The sequence below is a fragment of the Sander vitreus genome, chromosome 22, assembly GCF_031162955.1.
Source record: "Sander vitreus isolate 19-12246 chromosome 22, sanVit1, whole genome shotgun sequence".
NCBI classification, from domain to species: Eukaryota; Metazoa; Chordata; class Actinopteri; order Perciformes; family Percidae; genus Sander; species Sander vitreus.
This window is the reverse complement of record NC_135876.1, coordinates 20,843,289-20,868,200: the sequence shown is the minus strand read 5'-3', so window position 1 is coordinate 20,868,200 and position 24,912 is coordinate 20,843,289. Positions and strand designations below refer to the sequence as shown.

Sequence of the window (24,912 nt, the reverse complement as noted above, 5' to 3'; positions counted from 1 at the left end):
AGAAAGAAGCACAACGAAAAACAGCAACACAGTGAACCATAATCACATTCAGGCTACTATAATGAAGGAAAAGCAAAACGTCCTTTCCATTAAGTTACAATTATAATATTATAAAATATTATAACTGAAGAAACGCATAAATAATTCACAGCGGTTTCAATTTAATATTTTCCCCTGTGGAGTTATGGATGTTTATTATTCAGCATTTCAAAGTACACGTTAAGAGTGAAAATATTTTGAGGGCTGCTGAAATGATATATTGAATAGCCAATTGACAAAAATGAACTGTTTAATATCATCGTAAACTGAATATCTTTGGGTTTTAAACAATAAAATGGGACATATGGAGATTTTTTATAAGATATATTCTATACATTGTCTGACTAACTTGTGAAATCTGTAAAAAAAAAAAAAAAATACTCCCCATATTCAAGAGCAACATCCAGTACTACAAACAAGCTGAAGTTTGAGTGCACCTTGCCAGTGTGGTAACAGAAAGACAAATGGAGTACAGGATCTTGTAGTTTGAGTGCTTGTAATTCTGTGAGTTCATTTGCCTTGGGCGGAACTTCAGCAGAATAAATATGAATGTCTGACATAAGACCAAGGATGAAACAAAGTGGGACAGAAAGCAAAGACAAGACAAAGACTATATCAAAGGAGAACACACACACACACACACACACACACACACACACACACACACACAGATTATATATATATATATATATTACAATTATGATAAATGCATTCATTATTATTAAAAACAAAAATAAGGAAAAAGAAAAAGGTTTTAAGAGTTAATATGAGATCAAACTGAACTGTACATATCTAACTTATTTCCTTTGTATTATATTTAGCATGTTATCCTATTAATGATCACACATGATTGAATCTTCGGGAATTCATGGCTGCTAATGAATATATGCAAATATTGACTTGATATATTTCTGCTTACCACAGTTACCGTAACATTTACCATATAGGTTCCTATAAGAAGAAAAAAAATCATTCATTGTACCGTTACTTTAATATATAAAACAATTGTATTCCCATAAGAAAGGTTCTAGCTTTATCAAGTCATACAGTACATATAGGGCTGTTGTAAAAAAATAAAATAAAAAAACATATATGGGCAGCCTCCTTTTTCCAACATTTCTATAATCCATAAAGTATGGTCCTTAACAAATGGCTTCAGTCATGATTTATGCAGTAACTGCAACATATGCAGTAACTGTAACAAGATACAGTAGCCCATTGAAAATGGCTTCAGTCTACAACATTTCCCACTCTTACCGTAACACAAGTGTATTCTCTCTGTGAGAAGAACTCTGCTTCATTTTTGCATTGTTCCCACATCATGTAAACTAAGTTGGCTAAGCCCAGCATTATCAGCCTTTGAAACGGACGTCCTGCTGACAGCTCTGGCCTGGTTCAGGATCTTAGCTGAGGCCAAAGGTCACCACACCCGGCAGGATTGTGCAGCTCGGTTCATGACCGAGTCAGGGCAGCTGAACGCTTTCCGAAACTCTTCATAGTTGCTCATTGCGCCGATAACTCTGCAGGGCAACAGTGATGGTGAAGGTTAGGCTGTTAGGACTGTGTGAGTTTGTGAGTGTGTGTGTGTGTGTGTGTGTGTGTGTGTGTGTGTGTGTGTGTGTGTGTGTGTGTGTGTGTGTGTGCGTGTGCATGTGTGTGTGTGTTTGTACCTGTATTTTGGTGGACTGTGAGCTCCACTCTGGATCTGGTCCCTGGCTGCTTCTGGTCTGTATGAGTTACATCTCACCTACAGAGAACATTGTATAGATAATTTACTTGCCTGTGTGTACTAAATATGTGTATTTTCACTTCCCTGCTTTACCATATGCGGCACCGGCAGCTAATTTCTGTTTTTATATGTTTTTATCTGTTTTATATGCAACATTATGAAGCACATCATCAGTAAAAATCCCTCATATGCAGTGGTGGAAAAAGTACTCATATTTTACTAAAAATACTCTGTAACAAGTAAAGGTCCTGCATTAAAAATGTCACTTAGGTAAAAGTACAAAAGTATTAGAGTAAAAATATGCTTGATATACAGTATATTGGATTATAATTATTGATGTATTAGTGTGTGATCAACCCAACTTTAATATTGCAGTTGGTAAAGATGGGGCTAATTTAAAAAGCATTTAAAGCTGTCAAACAAATGTAGTAAAGTGAAAACAACAATATTTGCCTCTGAAATGTACCGGAGTAGCAATATAAAGCAGAAATGAATTACTCAAAAAAAGTTTCTCAAAATAATACTTTAGTACTATACTTAGTTACTTTCCAAAACTGTGCATATGGATAAAAAACAGCAGAGCGTGCTTTCATGGCACATTTGACACATCACAATTCACAATTCTGGAACCACAACTGATATAAGGAGTCATTTGATGTTATACAGCTTTAGATTTTACAGCTGAGACATAAGCTGTAATTTGCATTGTATAGCATCCGTTTTAAAATATTTACTTAAATCTTACCAGTTCAAGACAAATACCTCAACATTAACCTAGTTTTGCTAAGTAGCGCCTTGCAGGCAAATGCCAGTTTATTCACACATAACAGAAGAGCAAAGAAATGTTCTTACTAGTTGAAGCATGGCATTGGCAGAGTAGCAAAATAGTTTGTGTCTGTGTGTCCTTACATGTGCATAGCTCATGAAAAACAGTTGGTTGTTGTTCAGTCCGACACCAGGCAGCCGAGGCTCCTCCACACCACCTCTGTTCTCATCTACCCAGCGCCTGTACGCCTGCACACAAGTATAAAGAGAACATTTTCTCACCTAGGCTTCTTAACATGACAAGTTTTATAAAGAGTCCTTGCATACATATGACATTTTGAGTTGTGAAGTACAGGTAACTACGGAAGAGGATTAGGGCTTAAACTTTAAACTCAGAACACAATAAATTTCACATGTGGCCATAATCCTCTTCCATAGGTAACTAATAAATAAATGCATAACCAATTACAAGCACAGGTGCAGCTAGGTGTAGCTAATAAAAAAACACTAACCAAACTCATTACAATCACAGGTATAACTAATAGGAGCCCTATGTCCCCACATTTCTCAGATTCTTTTCAAAATTAGGCCCTATGTTCCCACATTTCCTTTTTCATAAATTTGTATCAGATTTTATCCCCCTTTCTCCCAATTTGGTAGCCAATTACACCCAACCTATTATCCAGTAGCAATGTACTACAGATGGAATGTAGCCCTAACCCTAACCCTAACATAGGGCTTAGAAATGTGGGAACATAGGGCTGTGGGAACATAGGGCCTACTTTTCAGTGAAAAAAAAATTCTATTCTAAATATTCATACAGGTTTATTGGTATGGCTTACTGACGCACCTGAATGCAATAATATCATCAGTAACGTTAGTTAGTTAGTTTCACCTGTCATTTTCCGTACAACAGGAAAAAATGTCTGCCCTAAAAAAGGCCTATTATGCAATTTCTGCAAGATCAAGAGGAGCTTTTCTGCCTTTGCAAGAGTGTTGTGTAAGAAAACAGATCATACCCTAAAAGACTCTCTTATTCCTCCATTGTCGGCTATGTTTTCTGCCAGTGTCCTCTTGCCCCGCACCTGCAGAACAACACATCCACAAAGCACAGATTCTCACGTTATTCCTTCAGTAGGCCTCTTATTTACAGAGGTTACAGTCATAAAAGTTCATTCTGGATCAGGGCGACCTGGCTGTGTACTATGCACCCCTTACTGTTGAAACACATTAAAAATGCATGGGAGTTAAAAATAGAAATGCACTGAAGACACAACCTCGAAGAAGCATGTTAAGTGTCAAACTGGCACTATGCAAGAATATTCTTGACTTGATCGTTATTTGAATGTGTTTTCAGGGAATTATTTTAAGCTCAAATTCTGTAGATTCAACCTCTTACATTTAGGCCGGCCTCCTCCCAGTAGTAGCCATTATACTGGTCAATCATACACTGGGTCTTCTCATTGAAGGCTGTTACAGAAGCGTTTGTCCACCACGAGTCAAGGTTGCCATTTTTGTCATACTTGCGACCTGCTCACGAAAAGCATTACACACAAAAAAATCACCACTTTTAGAAATCTCTGACGCTATGATGGTTGTTTTCTGAGGTCATTCTTGGCGATCAGTATTTACCATTATTGTCAAAGCCGTGTGTTAACTCATGTCCTACTATCACCCCGATGGCGCCATAACTTAAAGATCTGAAAACAAACACAAGTTTAGTCCTCCTTTTTAGGCTCCTTTTCTAACGTAGAATAAGTCACAGCAACATTTAAAACAGTAAAATATAATGACAAAATAATTTCATTTAAATGAAATTGCTGTGGGATGAATTAAATGGTTTGCAAAACTCGATGGTACAAATACATCTTTTCGAATAAACTGTGTAAACGTCCATTAGCTTAGTTGCTTATGAACATTCTAAGTGAGAGTTAGCGAGCTGGCTATAGCTAAGAGAGCCTTTTTTACCCTTTAATAACTCTTTATTGAATGAAATCATCTACAATGCTATGCACAAAATACCAGGCGGTAAGTAAACAAGTACAGAGAAAATAGGATGAAGCTTTTGCGACTGACTAGCACTAGCATATTTCCAGAGTGGCTGAAGTGTTATCTATTAGCTCGCCAGCTCATTTACAAGTAACGGCTGATAATAAATCCTGTTTTGAAGCAGTTTGTAAGCTTTGCCTGTTTTTTATGCAAACGTTACTTGTGTGAGGGGACGCTTCAGTGCTAACTTTGTATAGTCTTGGTTAGCATTACCCATTGCAACTAGCTGCCATTTCTCACTGGAATGCCATGTGTCATGTTAGCTAGCTAGCTGACAGGCTAAGACAGGCATGTGGTAACATGTTATGAAAGTACAAGTTAAGGACAAATGCAGCATACATTGTATTACAAATATACCTATACGCAGTATTTTGACTGGTTTCCAGTAATTAGCTTTATTTCTAGATACTTAAAATGTCCAGCAATCGTGACATTGTAGCAATTTCCAAATCCAACCTTTAGTTTTAGGAATGTCACTTTTATTGTGTCTTCAAGAGATTTGCTTGAACTTCCATTTAAAAAGAAGACCATTACAGAATTTCTTTGTTAGGATTATCAAATTTTTTGTCTTTAAATGACAAAATAATGAATAAAATTACATAAATTTCATTGTTTTTTGTACAAACAAATTGAGGATTATATAGATTATGGTTGTAAATTATTTACCAATGAATTGTGAAAAAACGTGTATTATAAGACTCTAAAAATGAAACTCATAACTTATTAAGAAACGTGTGATTAATGAGTTGTAATTTCATGATCAGTGGAGCATGAGTTATTCAATTATTATTATCACCACTACAGCTCTCTCTGTGGTTTTCTATAAGTAGGTTCATGTCAGATTATTTCAGAGCTCCACATTGCTCCTGAGTAAAAAACATGAGGTGGCATTTTCCTTTGGTCCAATAGCAGAGCTTGTCACATTTCTTTAATCTCACCTTGGATACTCTTTTCCCCAAAAGAAGGGTTTTTGAAGCTCTCCAGCAGGAAATCCTAAATGAGAAGACCAAAATAGTTTTAGTCTGTGTGTCTTTAGCCCTGTCCAAACAGGGTTCATTTACTTCAGAAGGTCGAGTTATATTTTTCTTTTTCAGCCTGTGTTAGGCACAGTTATTTGTGATTAAAAAAACTGGGATTTCTCTGGGGAGCAACTATTATGAAACAGATCACATTTGACCTGTTTTAAGAAGCACTCCTCATGTCCTCTCTGTCAATTTTAGTATCTTTTTAATGCAAATTCTCAATTATTTCTGACACTGAAATGCCTACTCAGCCATTTTAAAAGGAATAATAATCCCCCCAAAAATGTATCCAAGGCAGTTACTTAATTGAAATCACTAAGGTGCAGTGTAGCGGCACCTTGTCTGGACCGAGATTCAGAAGTCAAGAACTTGTGACTAATAATAATAATAATTTTGGCATCTCAGTAATCAATCATACATTGAATCTTACTGATTTGATTCGTGGACGAACTGTAGAAGGCGTTCACAGTTGTTGGGTTTGTAAACCACCTGCAACACAAACACACATTATGGCATGTCAAGAAGGAAGTAACACACAAAACGTCACACAGCAATTTGGCAGTGATTAGTCCTGCCACTCACTCTGTACGCGGGACGCTCTTTCGGAGCCAGGTGATATCCGACTGGGCGATGAACTTCAACGTCTGCATCACATTCCCGTAGTAGTCGTTCTCACTGAACACTAGCTAAAAACATAAGCAAAAGCAAATACACATTGAGAAGTACAACACTTTTGAAAAAGTAACCCCAAGATGACAGCTTGCCATCTTTGTTCTTAAGATTGATTAATACTCAACCCTTCTGTTGTCTTCCCATCGACCATGCAACTTGTCGTTTTTCTGGGTCAAAATAATTTAAATGAAAACCTTTTGGTCGTTTTTTTTCGACACTTTTTCCGTGTTTTGGTCACTTTTTTGTCGATTTTTTCTGCACTTTTTGTTGTTTTTTCCCCACGTTTTTGAAGCTTTTTTTCGACATTTTTGTCACTTTTTTCAACGTTCTTTTAGTCAATTGTTTTACAAACGCTATAAAATTGAATTAAACAGCCAAATTCAATGAAAGTAGTGAACTGATCATTTATTTTACTTGTGAAGAGCGTTGTATGGAAACATCCACGTAATTGTTTTTGACAATTTGGTTGACAGAAACCCAAATTTCTGATATAGAAACTTTTTGAAATTGGGTCAAATTTGACCCACGGACAACAGGAGGGTCAAAGATTGATTGATAAGATTTTAAAATATTACTTGGTGTTCAATTATTTTCTTGAAGCAGTTATAGGTGAGAAGATGAAAGCAAGGATAAACCATGAATAAAATAAAAAAAAAAAAACATTTTTATTACCGAGTACCATGTTGTACCCCTGCTATGCTAAAGAGCTAGTTTCAGCAGTGCTATACGAACCTGCTTTAAATCTTCATTGAGGTAGGTGTCGTTCAGAATAAACTCGGGGTAGCCAACTTTAGCCAGAACTGCATGAGCCTTGAGAGAGTGAGACAGTGAGAAACAGAGTGAATGGGACGGAAAGTTTAAACAGGTCTTCACATAATCATGAATAGAATTAAATGAAATTCTGTTACAAGCAATAAAGAGTGAGAGTCAAAGCCCCGGTGTCCTGACAAAAATGGCTTTGTAACATAAGAAATATGGAGCCACTCTGAATGCAATGGTGTTGGATTTTTATTAGGTTCTTGTTGAACTGTGCAATTCTAATATGCTTATGGCAAAAACTCAAGAGGGACTTGATTTGTTGAAATGTTTTCAATATTGTCGTTTTAACAAATTTGGTGGATGGGGAGGTGATTGGTTCAAAAAGGAGAAAAGTACTCTATGAAAGGAACATTTTTAAAAACAAGGGTCCTCCACGGACAAAGTGGGTACAAAGACAGTAAAAATGAAGTACAGCACGACACCGCTGTGTCAAAGGAAAACAAGGTCTTAAATCAAAAAATGTGTGAGCACTCACGACGAAATGAGATGAAGCAGAATCCACAGACATAAAGTTAGATTCTCAAGTGAGTCAATATTCTGGTTTAAAGCTGCAGTAATCCATTTTTCCTAAAATATTTTAACCCACTGAGGTCTAAGGGCAATTTCACATATCTTCTTAAATTTACCTTTTTTAAGGTATTTGCATATGACTGATCCCCATGTGTTTCCTATCAAAATGTTCAGAATAAACTCAGCTTTCCATACAGTGAACATTTTAGAATTTTTTTCTAGAGCAATGTGTAAAAAGATAATTTGGCGCTAAAGCTGAAACGTTGATGTTGGCTTTTTGAAATTCCTCAAATCTATTTTTAAAAAAAACCTTAAAGGCTGTTTTATGCTTCTGCGACAACTCCACGCCGTAGCTACGCCGTCGCTCCTACAGCCTCATGACCCTTTCAGAGTTCTGCGTCGGGGATGAACTCATTTCTTTGCATCGCGGTGCATTTCACCGCCAGAACGCTAGGGGGTGTGTGGTTTCCAGAGGGTCAATTGCGAAACTCTGCCATTTCCAACGAAAAAGAGAGAGAGACAGTTTATGTTATGTTAGCAAGCAAACTTTAGCACAACTGCCCACAAAGTACTGCTTGCTGGCGAAGTGCTAATTTCAAAATGTTACTGACATATAGACACTTTACAAACGGATAACCCCGTCATTGTAACCAAATCTGTCTGAGTTTATTTGCAAAGCTTATGTCAGTGAACTAGCATGTTGCTACTCCCCACAGTAGGCTGCTTGAAACACCGACTATCAACACACAGGACGAGTTGACCAATCACAGTCCTTGCGGTCTGCGTCGCCTCGACGCAAAGTTACACATTTTTGGAGGTGCACGTCGAGCTACGGCGAAGAGCTCAGAGAGGGGTTTGCATCAACGCAGAGGGGTCTGGGGGGGGGGTACGCTGTCGATTCGACGCAGAAGTCTTGTACAAATTGTTTCAGGGCTTGAAATGAGTTTACCACAGTCTTAGGTTACATATTATGATTTAAATAGTAAATAAATGTCTGAAATGAAATTTTCTAATATCGCTTTTTGACGAGGAGTTTTGTCAAACATCACTTGGACGCGCCGGTGTGTCTTTCGTCCTCAGAGGGTTAAATGACTTTGTGTAATGTAAAAAAAGGATCACTCATAGTAACAAACCGACAACTCTACTGTGCTTTTTAGACTCTTTTAGCACTTTGTTTGGGCTTTGCGTCACATTCATTAGCTTTAATTATGCAGTGGTCAAAAAAGAAGCTTTAAAGGACACTTCCGGCTCAAAATGAACCTAGGGGTTAATAACATATGTGTACTGAGTCGACCGTCCTCTGGGATATGTTTTCATGCTAATCAAATGTGTCTCTAGCTTGAAACAAGCTAGCACGAACCGCTGATTAGTTTATGACGCTAGTCTTCCGGGCAGAGGGTAAAGTAAAAAAGAAATCTCTATTTCTACACCACTAATAAGGCTCAAAATAGCATCACTGGTTCGACTGGTCATGACTGTTTTCCCAAGATGGCGCCTGCCTTTATAATGTAACGGTACAGTCTTTATAAACTAGCTTTTTAATAAACTGTCTGTACACTTACAGTTCTCAATGCTTCGATTTACATGTAGGGACCCTCATTATGCTACCATTGAAGTGTAGTGCTATTTTGAGCCTTGTTAGTGGTGTAGAAATAGCGATTTACCCTCTGCCCTGAAGGCTAGCGTTAGAAGCTAATCACTGGTTTGCGCTAGCAAGACATGCAGCAAAGGGCCCGCAGGTCGGAGTCGAACCCGGGCCCGCTGCGTCGAGGAGTAAACCTCTATATATGGGCGCCCGCCCTACCAACTGAGCAATCTGGGCGCCCCGGACAATTGAATTTTGAGTTAAGAGGAAATCAGAGCGGAGGATAAGCTGTTTCCTTAAAGCGGCTATGACAAATATCTTTAGATTAACGATGGATCACATTATAACTATTTGTATGTGAAAAGTGTTGCTTGTAGTGATGAACCCAAAGAAAAGAAAATTATAACCCAACTCTCCACTTCACCTCTATAAAGCATTTGAGGGTCTTTCAGCTCAATGTTTTGGTTTTAGAGCCAACAACATTACTGTTTTGGTTGCCTCTTACTGCTCTCACCAAGCCCCTTTTTGGCTGCAGCAGGCAGCTGTTTTCAGCAAAAAAGTGATACATTCACTGCACTCTAGCTGCCCAGCAGTAGACAAACAAAATCAGTGACAAGCTGGGGAAGAAAGTCAATCTATCTAATCTGAGTCATCTAGCCAAAGAGACAGATATTTGGATTTAGAAACCAAAACAACGCTGCCCCCAACTGGCCAAAAAATAAAACCATTAATGCAGCTTTAAATTTAAGGCAAAAAATTGAAGTTCATTGGAAAATACCAGTTTTCTGATTATTACAATGGCTGTGTCCAGACTGAGATGGGACAGAGGAAATATTTAGAAACGGGAAGATGTAGCTGTTAGCTGTTCTTGCCTTCTCGATGGCTCTCTTCTTTGTTGTTTGATCCATCCAGTCGTTCTCCTTTTGCAAAATGTCAATGAACGCCCAACGAACACCCTCGATCAGTTCCTCCATCTGACAAACACACACTCAATTAATCAGAGTCCGCTTACAAAAAAACAACTGCACTCGGTGTCATTGCCACATAAACACACACACCTGCTCCGACGTGGATGACACAACCCACATTTGTTACACAAAATGTAAACACTTGACCCGAGATTTAGGACAGGGCGTCATTTCAAGAGCACACGCACCATGTGTTTCTTGTCCTCCTGGAAGTGTGTGTTGACAAAGAGGCGCCCGGTGGCATAAACAAGCGAGTTCTCCACGTAGTTTACACACTTATCCCAGCGCGGGGTCAGAGAGGTGGTTCCCGTGGTTACCTGGTGGGGGTGTATGAGACGGAGATTCAAGGTGACATTGTCTTTTCCCCCACATGGGGATAACTTACCCTCAGAATCATTACTTGAGGTGGGGCATTTTGGGACAGATATTTAAAAGTATAACTAATTATTTCACATGTATCATAATTTGTGTTTTTGGCATGCTATAACATTAATTTGGAGCTCCCTCTAGGGTCTTAAAAATAGAAAACCATAGCACACAATATCACATAACTTTCCCAGCTCTCTAATCACTGTCATGAACATTTGGGGACATAAAAACAGAGATTGAGACAGTTAAGAGTGTGGGCTTACTACTTACATTTTGCAGGATTTTAGGCTTTCCTCATTAACAAAATTGAGAGTTTTTGTATATGTATGAGGCTGAAGCTCTGTCCATATTTTTCAGTACGTAGTCCATTCCAACTGGAAAAGTGATTAATATATGCATACTGATTGCACATTAAATGACCTCGCGGTATGAGTTGGATTTTTTTGATGCGCTGATGTGTTCTTAATATTTACATACACACACACACTTCTCTTTGATTCATATATTCTATTCAAATGCTCTTGTGAAGCACTGTGTAAGACTGGTTGTGAAGGGTGCTATGTGTTTGACTTACTAACTAACTACTAACAAAGGAAATGAAGGAGCTACTCACAGCTACAAAACATTTAGACAAAATGCAGCATCTTTGATAATCTTTGGCCCATATCTTTTACTTTTAGGTTCAAACCAGTAAAGCAGGACTGTAAAAAAGTATTTAAAAAAATACTGAGGTCAGTTTTTGATTTTATTTTTATTAATTGGGTTTTCATATTGTATTTATCTAATTTGTCTGTATAATCTGATTGAATATATATATATATAGAAAATATCCAGGTTGTTAACCCCCCAAATTCAATGGTCGCTACGGCCCTGAGTACATGAATCTCTTGTATGTTAACTGAAAAAAAAACTGCATGATCAGTATGTAGCACATACTGGACACAGCTTCAGGGGTGCACCAACGACTCACTTCAAGAGAGTCGTCTGTGGTTACATTTAGAAAAAAAAAGGTTTAAACAAAGTCAGGTTTGTTGTCAGTTAATCTAAAACTTAAAAATCCTCAAATATAGACATATATTTTGTAAGATTCTTTCTGCACCAACCCGAGCATAGTCCAGGTATCTGTAAAGGAAACGACGGCTCAGAGTGGTGATCCTGGAAAAAACTGTCCGCCACTGTACGTAGTTAGCTACAGTCCTGGAGAGAGAGAGAGAGAGAGAGAGAGAGAGACAGAGAGAGAGAGAGAGAGAGAGAGAGAGAGAGAGAGAGACAGAGAGAGAGAGACACAGAGAGAGAGAGAGAGAGAGAGAGAGAGAGAGACAGAGAGAGACAGAGAGAGAGACAGAGAGAGAGAGAGAGAGAGAGAGAGAGAGATTCATTAAATGCCTACATGTAATCTCATTATACACTATAATATACTTATAATGAGAGACAGGCACCCTCAAGCCCCACTGTGTGCTCATCTGTCTGTGTGTTCTCTGTCCGGCTGTTTGTGTGTGTGTGTGTGTGTATATGTGTGTGTACCTGGGGTCTGTGGTGTTAATGAGCTTGAAAAGTTCCTTGAAGTACTGCGGCGCTCGGACGATGACGGGCTCAGAGGAAGAGATGGACCGAACCGGCTCGACTTTAGACTCCACCACAGCTTTTACAAAACCCAGCCAATCAAACTGCAGATAGAGGGAGGGCTAAAGGTTACATACACTATATAACCTGTAGGAATAAAACAACGTATTTAAAAGCAATTGTGTTGATTCGTAATTGACAAAAACAACATTATTTTGATTTATAATTCACTTTAAATTCTTTGCTGTCAGTTTTTTATAATATGAGTCAATGACAATTCTTCAAATTGGTTTAATTTCAGCACTGATAAAACAAATATGGTATTTTACTGATCCACACCTGAGAAGAAAAGGAGAAAGGAGAAAGACCTGTCTATAGCATTTGTGTATGTAGAATAAAGACCTCTGGCTGCCTGTCTCACATGTTAAGTCATTAAAAGAAATATGCAAAAGAAACCATAAAGGTGGTATGGATTTCGAGAAACAAGGGGACATATTAATAGTCTTGATTTTGCCATTGTGTTGTTGTGTTATGTGTATGTATGTACTTAAAGTACCTGTGGTATGGAGCGCTGAAGACGGGAGAGTGAGAGTTTGTTGTACATGTTCTCACTGGTGCGGTTTTCATAGGGAATCAGGATCTGCAGACACAATGAGCAACGTTATACTGACATGACTGATACTAAATTCCAACATAACAAACAACGCTGGGTTTTAATTAGCTCCAGAGCCACTGAGGCATATCAAACCGTCTCAATACATTTTAAGTGGGATTATATTTATCTGATGAGATGTCTTTACATGAGCCAGTTGGGTCTCGAAGGCAAGAGCCTCTTCCATCTGGGTCAGTGCTGATTTCTCTGGAGCGCCCAGCATGACAGCTGTATCTACCATCAAACTCAGCAAGGCTGCACGATACTGGACACAGAGACAGAGAGAAACAGAGACAGAGACAGACAGAGAGAGAGAGAGAGACAGAAAAAAACTTATTGTGAGTCACATTGAATAAAAGCGTCAGCTAAATGACATATAATGTAATGTAAAAATTCTTTCATTGCTGTAAGCTAGTGTCAATACAACTACCAAATATCAAACGTCAGACATCAATCAAGGACTTACACCTGCACTCAGATACTATTGTACTGCTATAAAATCATTTTTCATAATCATTATTATCTGTTTTAAGGGACATACCCACAGCAGCAGAAAATAACCATTGAATAACACTATTAACAATATAACCATTTAAAGCTTAAACTAGGTTTAAACACCTGTGCCGTAATGGACTTAGGAGAAATATAAATGCTCTATAATCTAATATGAAAATAAATACAAAACACAAAGAAGAAAATACAAAATTACAAAAGGTGCCATTATGGTAGAGTAACACCCACCCATAGTTAAAAAAAAATGTTTTATGCTATAGTGCTATATATATGCTAGAGTTTAGCTTTAGTTTGAACATATGATAGGAGCCCTTATATCTCCAGTTAGCTCCCCTTTGCAACCTAGACCCAGTTTACACTTTTTTAAAAGACACTTTTTTTTTTCTTTTTTTTTAAATGCTTCGTGGGCAATTGGGTCACAAGTGGACAGCATAAAAAATTAATCGTTTTTATCCGACCACTCACTCCACTTGCCAATGTGATCTGGGACGCATTTGATCTCATATGTTTTGTTATGTAAACGTTAATGTGTCTTGATGCGTCCCCCGACAAGGACGTAACAGGAAAGTACGTCATAAATGCAGGAGGTGGTGGTTGTTTTGGGAACAGCGACTCAACGCTCTATAACTTACCCATTTTACGACGAGTTGGACGAAGTGGGGTAATCGGTATCAGCTGCCTCTTTTACATTGTATTTTTTTGCATTACGAGTGTCTAGCATTTGTGTAAACGTTGAGTCTGAAAAGAAGCTCTTGTTCAGATAAAAAAAACTATTGACATTTCAAATGGCCAAAATTCTTTTCTGCTACAATTTATCACTCAAGCAGGAAGGAAATAGCTGCTGCAGGAAGAACTCCTAGATGACAGTTAAAAAGAACTGAAAGATGAAGCAGAGACTCACCGCCCGGGCGGAGGAAGTGTTGGTGATGTAGTCTTCCCTGGAGGGCAGAGACAAGGACGCCTGATCGAGCTATATAAAGTAAAAGAGCACAGGTTAACTTCCACTGCTCTTTGGGTTTTTTTTCTTCTTTTTTCTTGTGACCTTTGCTGCAGAAATAAAAATCTGAAAAATGTAAAATAAGTACAAAAAGCATTTCTATACTGTTAAATACTGCTTGTGTACCCTCAACTACATGGGCGGAAATGGCACCGTACTGTACACCAATACAAGATAATCGTGCACTATTTTGCACTATATGTCTTGTCTTAAATGTATGTAAAACTGTATGTTTGGTATTTTAATTGTATATGTTGTGATTGTTTTATGTGGACCCCAGGAAGAGTAGCTGCTACATTGTTAGCAGCTAATGGGGATCCGAGAAAAGGAATAAGGACTTGAATTTCTTTGCCTTTTTTCCTATCAAAGATACATAATGGTTGCCTGGTAATAGATGTGTGAACAGGGACCATTGTGAAAACCTCTTTTTGATGGCACAATCAGGCGACGTCGACGTTTCAGGTGTCGAGAGTTGTCAGGCAAAAAACATTGTAATCATGCTGTCAAGCTTGGTGAGCAGCAGTCGACTCTCACGTTTCATAATTTCATCAAAGCTGCCTTGAAATCACCAACAGGAAAAGCTGTCCAAAAAACGTGTCTGCAGACAACTGTATCATACAATGTAACTGACAAAGATTAAGGTGGCTAAATATTTACTGTGATGGTCCTGTAGCTCAACCAATGTCAGGTCTCTACAGGTCAAATTTCAAAATGTGCTGGCATTAAACCAACGTCTGCCTGGAAGGTAAGAAAATCAATTTAGAAAAAGATGGTTTGGATAATGATCTGCAGCAATGAAAGATATTCAATAAGTATGGTCCTTCAAAGCAATAGTTCCACATTTATATGCTTGGGAAATATGCTTATTCGCTTTTCTTGCAGAGAGTTGAATGTGATACCACTCTCATATCAATCAGTATAAAGCATCACGTTTCCTTAGCTTAGGATGTACAGTTAAGACTGGAAAGGGGAGGAAACAGCTAGATAAAAAGCTGCTGCTATAAAAAAAAACCTTTAAAACAAAGTCAGAATTCTGAGATTTAAGTCAGAATTTTTGGAAAAAAAAGTCAGAATTCTGAGTTTAAACCCAGAATTCTGACTTTTTTTCCAAAAATTCTGACTTTTTTTCCAAAAATTCTGACTTAAATCTCAGAATTCTGACTTTGTTTTAAAGGGTTTTTTTAAACTCAGAACTCAAATACATTTTTCACATGTGGCCCTAATCCTCTTCCGTAGGTTTCTAATTCAAATTGTAAAAATCTAAATGTAAAAAAAATATGCATGCCTGAACAGTAATGAACTGTGGATGTCTGACCTTGATGATGTAGTGTAAGGAGTTTTTGTCATCGGGGGAGACGTACAGGCGAATCAGGGCACTCTTACTGTGCTGGTTCCTCATCTCTGCCAGAGTCTTCAGGAGGCTCCACTCCCCCGCCGACCACTGGTACTCCCCGCCGAGCCCATCCCCCACAACAGGCCAACGGAACTCACGCTGTTTCAGTGTTTTCAGCATTGGTTTGGTGTCCACCTCTTCCAGTATAGCTATGGAAGCACACACAGATTAATAAACTAGAATTACATACACCATTGTGCTTCAAAAGAGGAAAAAGGTCAAAGGCACTCTTCTTGTGAAACAAAATTAAAAGGCCTTTATTTAAATGGCTATTTCATATTGAAATCTTACATTAAAAATAGAACTGGGCATCAACCCACGCGTTATTGGCACAAATCGGCCTTCTTCAGGGTGCAGCCCTCAAAACACAGTTTCCACTTTAGCAGACATCATGATTACAAACACATAGTATAACCATCAGATGGTCCTACAAAGATAGAAGAAAAATAAAAAATGGAAAAAACATGGGTGGGCAAAACAGAAAAATAAAAAAAGATATTACTAAATGTAAATTGACAGGATTTTTTGCAAATGCATCAGAGCATATATAAACAATTTTGTTTGATTGATTGTTTTTACTATTTTTCATGTTTGTATTTGTTTTTTTGTGTAATATATACGCAATTTGCTTTGTCACCTGATGCATCTTATTGCTTGTTGCTTCTGCAATGACCTAGATCTGCCATGGCGATCAATAAAACCTCACATTGTCCTATTTTACACCATCACTGTGTCTTTGTTTGTGCTCTTGACATACAGCATCTTTGTGAGGACCTGTTTAGAGACATGGAGAGTGGGGACATGTTTGAATTGTGAAGACATTTTGTCTGGCCCTCACTTTCTGTTTGAGGGTTACGATTTAGTTTTCGGATTAAGGTTAGAACTAGGTTTAGATTTAAAGTTAGGGTCAGTCACAGATTAAAGGGCTAGGAAAGGCATTATATGAACAGCAGTCCATACAAGGGCTGAACGAATGCACACCCTGGGCACAAAGAAAGTCACATTTGGAGACTTACCTCCCATTTGGGGTTAGGATTAGGTAAATGTTAGGATGAGGGTAGTCTACACTGACAATGTTTCATTTACGAGATTGTTCCGTTGCCGCCGGATGTCCCTCACCTTCCGCTTTCTTTTTGTTGGCATTCTAAACTATGGTCGATTTGAGAAACATCCTCTGAGCTAGAACCGACAATGAAATGAAAAAAAACATTTTGAGGAAAATTCTCATCACACTCGACAGCCATTTTAATTCCAGAGCTCGCCTCCCTACGTGTACACGTTCCACCAAAACAAGTTCCTTCCCGAGGCTATTTTGCAGAGGCACCGTACCTGTGTTCGGCGCTTAGCACCACCCAAGACGATTGTGATTGGTTTTAAAAAATGCCAATAAATCAGAGCACATTTTTCTCCTATCCAGGAAAGCTGTGTGGACTAGCCAGACCCTCCTCCGCAGAGCTGTGGAAGAAGCTCTGGCAGTGCTAGACTAGGATAAGGGTAAGAGTTGCGTTAGACATGTAGAGGTTTTGGTCAAGTTTGAAGGCAATGAATGTAAGTCAAAGCAATGTCCTCTTTAGTGACAAAACCAAGTTTGTTTGTGTGTGTCAGACTCACTCTCATTCATACAGGAGCGGTATAGGATCTTAGCCTTGGTCACTGCTTCCAGTTCATCAGGGTCCGAAGGAGCTTCTAGTAACTCTGACAAAGAAAAACAATCTGTGTCATAAGTCACAGCTTCAACAATAAACTGTACCTGAATTAAACTTTTAAGACATATACTGTAGATGTAAAGTACAGTCTTTCCTTGTGTTGAAAGGGAATTTTGGCGGAAAAGACACAGGCCGAGATATCTGACTCCAATTACTCTAATTCCCGCGTATTCGTTGATAGGACTTATGGATACCAAAACTCAAGGATCAACTCTGAGACGATAGATTCAGGTTAAGAAATGTTTACTGAGTCCAGCAGTTAAGTTGTAATCATGATGTAAGCCATGATGCCTCTCTCTTTCTCATGGGTGGGCCACATTCTCTGGGCGGGCAAAGCAGAGAAAGGGGAGGTAACCTTCCTCCTTATGACGTCATAAGGAGGAGATTCCAGATCGGCCCATCTGAGCTTTCATTTTCTCAAAGGCAGAGCAGGATACCCAGGGCTTGGTTTACACCTATCGCCATTTCTAGCCGCTGGGGGACCATAGGCAGGCTGGGGGAACGCATATTAATGTTAAAAAACCTCATAAAGTGATATTTTCATGCCATGGGACCTTTAATGAAATATTCCTACACTTGTGAATGAATGATAATAAAACAATTTGAGTCTCACTTCTCTGCAATGTCTTTTCATGTGTATACCAAAAGAGCTCTTACTTTCTTTTGAACCTTTTTACGTCTGTTAAAGTCAAGCGTACTTTCATCAAAGCAGATGAACCCGGGCGTTGCTGGGAAATTGTGGGCAAACACACCTTTGAGTCGGATGTCTACATGCTGTCGCAGCCAGGGGTATATGCCATACGAGGAGGAGTCTTCGGGGATCGGGTTCTCCTTTAACCAACCGCCACAGGAGAAACTATAAAAGTCCTCGCAGGGGTCAACGGACCGGTCCATTTTACTCAGAACAGACCCCGCTACAAGAATGAAGGAAACAAAAAAATCCAACCCAGTGAGTCCAAATAATACAACTAAAATATCTCACGCTCCACCAGTTACCATACAAACAATAGTGGTTGGTCAGGGCAATTGTACGCAAAGTGACTCCTCACCTGCTTCGATGCATTCTGGGGTCAGACAGAACTCCTCCTGACTAGATTTCTGAGAGACTGAGGGAGAAGAAAAGAGTTGCGGATGAGGCTTGACATCTGTAAATGTAAAAATCACATAAGTGACTAAAACAGTTTTGATAGACAGAGAGCTCAACACACAGGGTGAAAAGAGGAGCTGCAGCAATGTGCAGTACAACAAAAATATGTTGTTTTTTGAAAATTAAACCATGTAAACCTATTCTGGTACAACCTCTAAATACAATTATGAACCTGAAAATGAGCATAACATGAGCACTTCAAGGTAGGTTGTTGGAGGTCGAGGAGCCCTGATGGTAAACGCACGGTCACCTTTAGATTTAAGCTTTGACTTTGGACCGGCCAGAAGGACCCTGCCTGAGGATCTAAGGTTTCAAACTGGCTAATACGAGGTCAACATCTCGGCTATACAGCTTGGAGCCAGACCCAGACGAGCTTTAAAAGAGATCAGTAATATCTTAAAATCAATTATAAATCAAACTGGGAGCCAATGGAGATAAGCAAGGATCGGGGTGATGTGATGTCGTCAAAACCAGTGAGAACAATGGTAATCTATTAAAGGTGCTCCAAGCGATGCTGGGTGATGTCACTTCTTGTTGACGTAAGTATTGTCAAACAAAACTGAGGCTAGCTCGCCTCTCCCCCTCCCTTCCGAACCCCCACCCCCAAATCCTTCTAGTCGGTTATTGGCTGGAACACTGTTTGTTATGTTTGGTGGTGCAGGTTGGCTCAGTTTGTTTTTGTTGCCGTTTTTGGAGCCTGGGCTGTCTACAGAGACCGCATTTTTTTTTACAGTGTGTTCAGGGGACAGGCAGCTAGCGGACAGTGAGGAGATGTTTGCTGTATGTGACAAAAAAAATGTAGCCTAAAAAACGTCGCTTAGAGCACATTTAAATGGCTGGTCAAATTTGAACATTCACAAACAGTTTGGCTGGTGGACGAAAAAGTAAATTTTGAACCCTTGTTGTAATTACTTCACATACTTCTAATAAAAGGCAATCAGAACACCAAAACAAGACAGAATAGAGCCACCCATTGTTTTTACGCTCCTCGCAGTGCGACCACAGGTTTGCTTCCTTTCCTAGAAGGTGAAGCAAAGACTGCTTCTCTGACCTCTTGGAAGAAACCACTGTTATGTGATGTGGCTCTGAGGGCGAACAGAGGCTGCACAAGCCCACGAAGCGAGACGACAGATTTAGAAAACCAAATCCCCATTGTGAACGGATGAGTGGAGCGTTACGGAGCCGAGCCGCAATGTCTGACCTCGTAGGTTGACTGTTCTTGCTGTCTAGAGCTGCTTGTGAGAGTTGCTTAATGTTGTGCCCACTTATAGTAGAAACACACACTCACAACCTCAACCCTGCATGACCCACTTGGCCTGGAACAACCCTTCCCTGACCGCTCTGTCAGAAACATTTACACAGGGGGTTGACACACACACAAACACACACACACACAGATGTCTGAGGCTCCGGGGTCACTGCTAATATCAACCTCATGTTCATTACTGAGACACCCAACAGGCCCCACAACACAAACATGCATGTACACAAACATACATTTAAGAGGCACACTCACTAAACTCGTTAAAAAAGTTAAAAAAAAATCAAACAAGCACTTGGCATTCCTGGGTCTGGTCATTCGCATGGCTGCAGACCAGAGGAGGGAGTGGGTGTGTGTGGTACTGCATACATAGACACATAACATAATTACACTTCAATGCCACCACAAGAATGTTGACTTCCCTCAATAACAAAAAAAAAATACTTACACCCTTCCCTGCCACGACCATCCTCACGAACACTGAGCTACTGAAACAAGCGGCATGTAGACTGACTCTTAAAGGAATAGCTTGGGAAATACGCTTTCTTGCAGTGAGTTAAATGAGAAGACCAATACCACTCTCATGTCTGTCCGTTATTAGTCTAATTCCCCCGGATTTCACTCATTTAGGCTGGATATCCATTACCTTGGGCTTTCTTTGTGTTGGCATTTTAAACTCTGGTCAATTTATGAGGACTATGGTTAACTGCTAGCTAGACTATCTGTCCAATCTGAGTTTTCTGTTGCACGACTAAAACAACTTTTGATCGTACACGTTCCACCGAAACACGTTCCTTCCCGAGGCTATTTTGCAGATGCGCCGTTGCTCCGTGTGCCGCTGAAGACGATTGTGATTAGTTTAAAGGAATGCCAATAAACCACAGCACGTTTTTATCCTATCCCGGAATGCTGTGTGGACTTGCCAGACCCTCCTCTGAAGCGCTGTGCAGGAGGGTCTGGCAATGCGAGACTAGTCCGATATATATGTAGCTACAGCCAGGAGCCGATAAGCTTAGCTTAGCACAAAGACTGGAAACAAGGGGTTAACGGCCAGCTTTGCTCTGTCCGAAAGTTAAAAAAGCTCACTAATTAACTCGTTACATCTTGTTTTGCAACTTCATTTGACATTTTTACACTTCAGCTTTCATACAAATTAAACAAACCAGATTTAACATGATAATCAGTGAGTTTTAAAAAGGTACTGGGTTGTTTTGTGCATGTGTTTTAATGCTTGGCTAAGCCAATTGTCTCATTGGCTGTAGCTACATATTTAACGTAGAGATAACTTGCTGTTTAAGCAAATAGAGAAGTGTGATCATTTTAAGCATCCAGGCATACCTTTGTTATTTGAATTAACTTTTAATAATATTCTATTCGTTAATTTTGCTAACGTTTGATATATCAGGCAAAAGTTATACATGCAATTTATCTCACTGTTAATACTGTGGCTAGTGCTTCACAAGTTGGTTTGTTTACAGAGTTTCAAGCTGCACATGTGGACTTATGTGTAATATTTAGGATTCTGCTCTCTCTCTCTTTGGAGCCAGTTCATGGGCAGCAACTCAAAGAAAATAAGGGAAGTAGTTTAATCGACTGCATTGTTCCATTTAGATGACAAAAAAAAACGCTCCACCTGTGGAAATAAGGAAACACACTACATACAGCACATCTGAAATCAAACTTTAAGTATGGTTCAATCTGTAGAATTTGATACTTTCTACATTGTTTGCCTCCTGTACGTTTTATATTGTCTTTTGTCTTCAAGCCCTTCGTGTATTTTGTAACGTCGTTGTCGAAAGGTGCTATACAAATAAACTTGCCTCGCCCAGCTAAGTTCATCAGGTCAAAATCTGTTTTTAACTGCACTACAGGTACAAATCACTGGTTTATCTCCTCAGACATCTATATTGATTTTTTTTTTTTAATAACATCAGTGTTAATTATTGTGCACTGTCCCCCTATAAATAAACCAAAAAACACGCGGCTGGTTAGCTCAGGTGGTAGAGCAGGCGCACATATGTAGAGGAGGTTTATTCCTCGATGCAGAAGGTCCAGGGTTCGAATCCGACCTGTGATGGTTTTCCTGTGTGTCTTCCCCCCTCTCTCTCCCCTTTCATGTCTGAGCTGTCCTATCATTAAAGGCGGAAATGCCCATAAAAAAATCTTTAAAAAAAAACACCCTACCCATTACTCTGCCACACAATTCACTGCTAATTAATTTCACATTCTGCAGGACATACAGTACACAATAGCCACAAAGTGTCAACATGCACAATCTTTACTATTTGTCCAAAATTTAACTTGACTCTCACAGTGCATTATGGAGAGTACGAGGATCTGCATGTGAACATGGGCGTGCATGAAACCTTATATGAACCAAAAATAGTTACCCATGAGCCCTCCACAAAGACTTTTGCTCCCACCGGCTTGCTTGTGTGTGTTATTTACAGTCTGAATGTACTATAATCTGAGGACAGTATGTGACACATTTCCACTGAATTCCTTACAAATTATAATGCAGGTTGAAGAAACGTGTGTGTGCGTTTGTGTGTGTGTGTGTGTGTGTGTGTGTGTGTTTGTGTGTGTGTGTGGTGGACTTACCCAGTATGAGCGCAAGCAACAGAGCGGCACAGAGACACACACACATGGCCAGTGCTATCCTGTAGAGACGACTGTTGCCCCTCTCGGGTTTAACCCCGCCGCCACCTAAACGCTCCAGTTCCATGACTTAGTATACTATATCACACACATATACACAAAAAAACACACTCACACACACACTGTAAAAATCTAACTTTTCAGGTGAGGATGCACTCAGAAGATAAAATAAGAAAAACCAGAAAGCAAAAAAAATATCTGGTAAAAATAAATCACATTTATGGAGAAAATTAAATCCAAAACGTTATGGTAACATCTTCCTAAAACACACACTTTCTCTATGTACTCTGGTCTCTTTCCCAATTTAACACAGACTTTATTCACGTTCCCAGTCTCTCTCTCTCTGCTGCTATCTGTAACTCCTCTAACTTCACCCCAGCTCTTCAAACTGTTCCTCCCTTTATCACTCCTCCTCTCCCCAACACTCCTCCCCTCCCTCCCTCTCTCTAGAACAGAAGGGACCAGGCTTCCCAGTAATGACCAGAGATCTTTTAGTACAATCAAACCAGAACATTATCTGTGTGTTACCGCTTGTCATTAGAGGCTGCAGACCTCGTTAATAACCTGAGCATACATTTGAAGTGTGTGTGTGTGTGTGTGTGTGTGTGTCAAATCTCTTGTACAAAACAGCTGGGTGCTCTGCTCGAAACGTTTATCAGATCAGACAGTCAGTCGACCACAACAAAATTAGATTTTCACACACACACACACACACACACACACACACAGGACGCTGATTACAATCGATTAATCTGATGATGACATGGCTGACTGTGAAAAAAAAAAAAAAAAAAAATCAGCGTTTTTTTTGTCAGAAAGAATCAATAGTTTCTTTGAATAGACAGGGGTGGTGATGATGACAATGACAATGACACCACAGTTCCTGATTGGTCCCTCAACCTCCCCCCTGCTGTGGCGAGAAACTCTTTCCGCACGTGCTCATTAGGGTTTTTGGGCGTCGGCCGCAAAGTCCTTACATAGACGTGACTTCCTGTTCTGCTTAAAACACCCATTCATCAAGCAGACACATCGACCACGATGCTATTGTTCACCATTGTGACTCACAATCACTCGTGTCCTGTTTTCATTTGTCTTGTTTAACATCTCAGCTGGGACACTTGGCTCTTAGTTTGGATTGTCTCCGTCAATCCACCTCTTTGGTCCAGGCTGAAATATCTCAACAAAAATTGCCATGCAATTTTGTACAGACGTTCATGATCCTCAGAGGATGAATACTGACTTTGGTGATCGCCTGACTTTTTCATCTAGTGCCACCATCAGGTCAAAGTTATCACTTATTCAGTGATCTACAAGGATTGGCTAAAAAAAAAAAAAAAAAACACAATTCTGATATTCATGGTTCCCAGATGATATGTTATGACTTTTAATGCTAAATGTTACACAGACAATGTTTCACACAGGCTAAATCCTGCTTACTTTGGTGATCCCTTGGTTTTTCCTCTGGCGGCACCATGAGGTTGACATTTTTATTGAAATATCTCAACAAATGTCAGAGGGATTGCCATGGAATTTTGTACAGATGTTCATGATCCTCAGAGGATGAATCCTACTGACTTTCAGTCACATGTTAAGCTTTTGCTTTGGGATTGTTGTTTTTCAGTAGTTTTCGGTAGTTTAATTTAAAAGAAATAGACACTATGATCCATTTCTGTGTAAAAGGGCCGCACACACCTCACATAAAAAAAAATTGAAATAGAAGATGGTTCGCCATGGTGCATATGGACCACTTACGTGCTGCTCTCATGCCCATTGTAGCCAGTTTCATTAATGATAGCGGAAGCGTAGTGTTGGAGCATCCGCTCCGCATACGTTACACGTTTCAGCAACCTGATATAATAGTCCAGCGTCAAAGTAACAAATTCATGGGCTAGTTTTTCTGCATCATTTTGAGACAGGATGTGTCTAATTTTTTCAATATTAAAAAAGGAAGTGAAAAACAGAATGTGAACATGGTGGCATGCTTATAAAACCATTTAGCTCAAAGCGTTGCTGCTTCCGAGTACAGCAAGGCAGAGCAGCTAGCATGGCTGTAGTCTCTTAGTCCTGTTAACATAGAGGAGGTCACAGAGTTAATTCAAGGGCCCATCTCTCAATATGAAGCAGAGCGTCAGAACATGCCTCCTTTCTGCCCTTTACTCTTCATCATCCTCTAATGTCTGTTTACCCAAACATCCCCTCCAGGCTGCCATTAAGCGCCAGATAACCAACTGGAACACACATGCAAGGAAACACAAGCAATCATTTCACACAGATAACGGGAAGAAAATCAGCCTTCGAAATTTCTTATCTGAACACAAACATACACACACGAAAGACACCAAGTCCTACATACAACAAGGTCCGATCCTCCCACAAACGTCCCTAATTATTCAATGATAAAAGTCTCTAAACTATTTTGAACCTGCTGACAGAGGTGTCTGCTCATCGTCTGTAAACACACCTCTGTGGCTAAGCTGAAGGCCGTTCAGTATTTA

The 24,912-nt window shown here is 39.5% G+C and overlaps 1 protein-coding gene across 1 annotated transcript; it reads right to left on the bottom strand.

The window, feature by feature from the left end:
• Positions 1-1,011: 1,011 nt before the first annotated feature.
• Positions 1,012-22,791, bottom strand: phex (phosphate regulating endopeptidase homolog, X-linked). Its single transcript, XM_078280771.1, has 22 exons — positions 22,361-22,791; positions 18,401-18,457; positions 18,104-18,265; positions 17,257-17,340; positions 15,568-15,794; positions 14,157-14,225; positions 12,891-13,007; positions 12,647-12,730; positions 12,052-12,194; positions 11,631-11,724; positions 10,347-10,475; positions 10,063-10,164; positions 7,009-7,086; positions 6,187-6,290; positions 6,035-6,093; positions 5,521-5,575; positions 4,166-4,233; positions 3,933-4,063; positions 3,553-3,618; positions 2,678-2,782; positions 1,710-1,786; positions 1,012-1,559 (listed from the first exon to the last, which is right to left on the bottom strand). The coding sequence occupies exons 1-22, from the start codon at positions 22,482-22,484 to the stop codon at positions 1,460-1,462; spliced, it is 2,235 nt and encodes a 744-aa protein (XP_078136897.1). The 5' UTR covers positions 22,485-22,791; the 3' UTR covers positions 1,012-1,459.
• Positions 22,792-24,912: the final 2,121 nt, after the last annotated feature.

Bases quoted from the DNA above. Each gene is read 5' to 3' on its own strand.
- phex (XM_078280771.1), bottom strand. From the start codon at position 22,484: ATGGAACTGGAGCGTTTAGGTGGCGGCGGGGTTAAACCCGAGAGGGGC. The intron at 12,195-12,646 runs GTACTTTAAGTA...CTCTATCTGCAG, and splicing joins TTCAGCGCTCCATACCACAG to TTTGATTGGCTGGGTTTTGT. The intron at 6,094-6,186 runs GTGAGTGGCAGG...TTTGTGTTGCAG, and splicing joins AAGAGCGTCCCGCGTACAGA to GTGGTTTACAAACCCAACAA.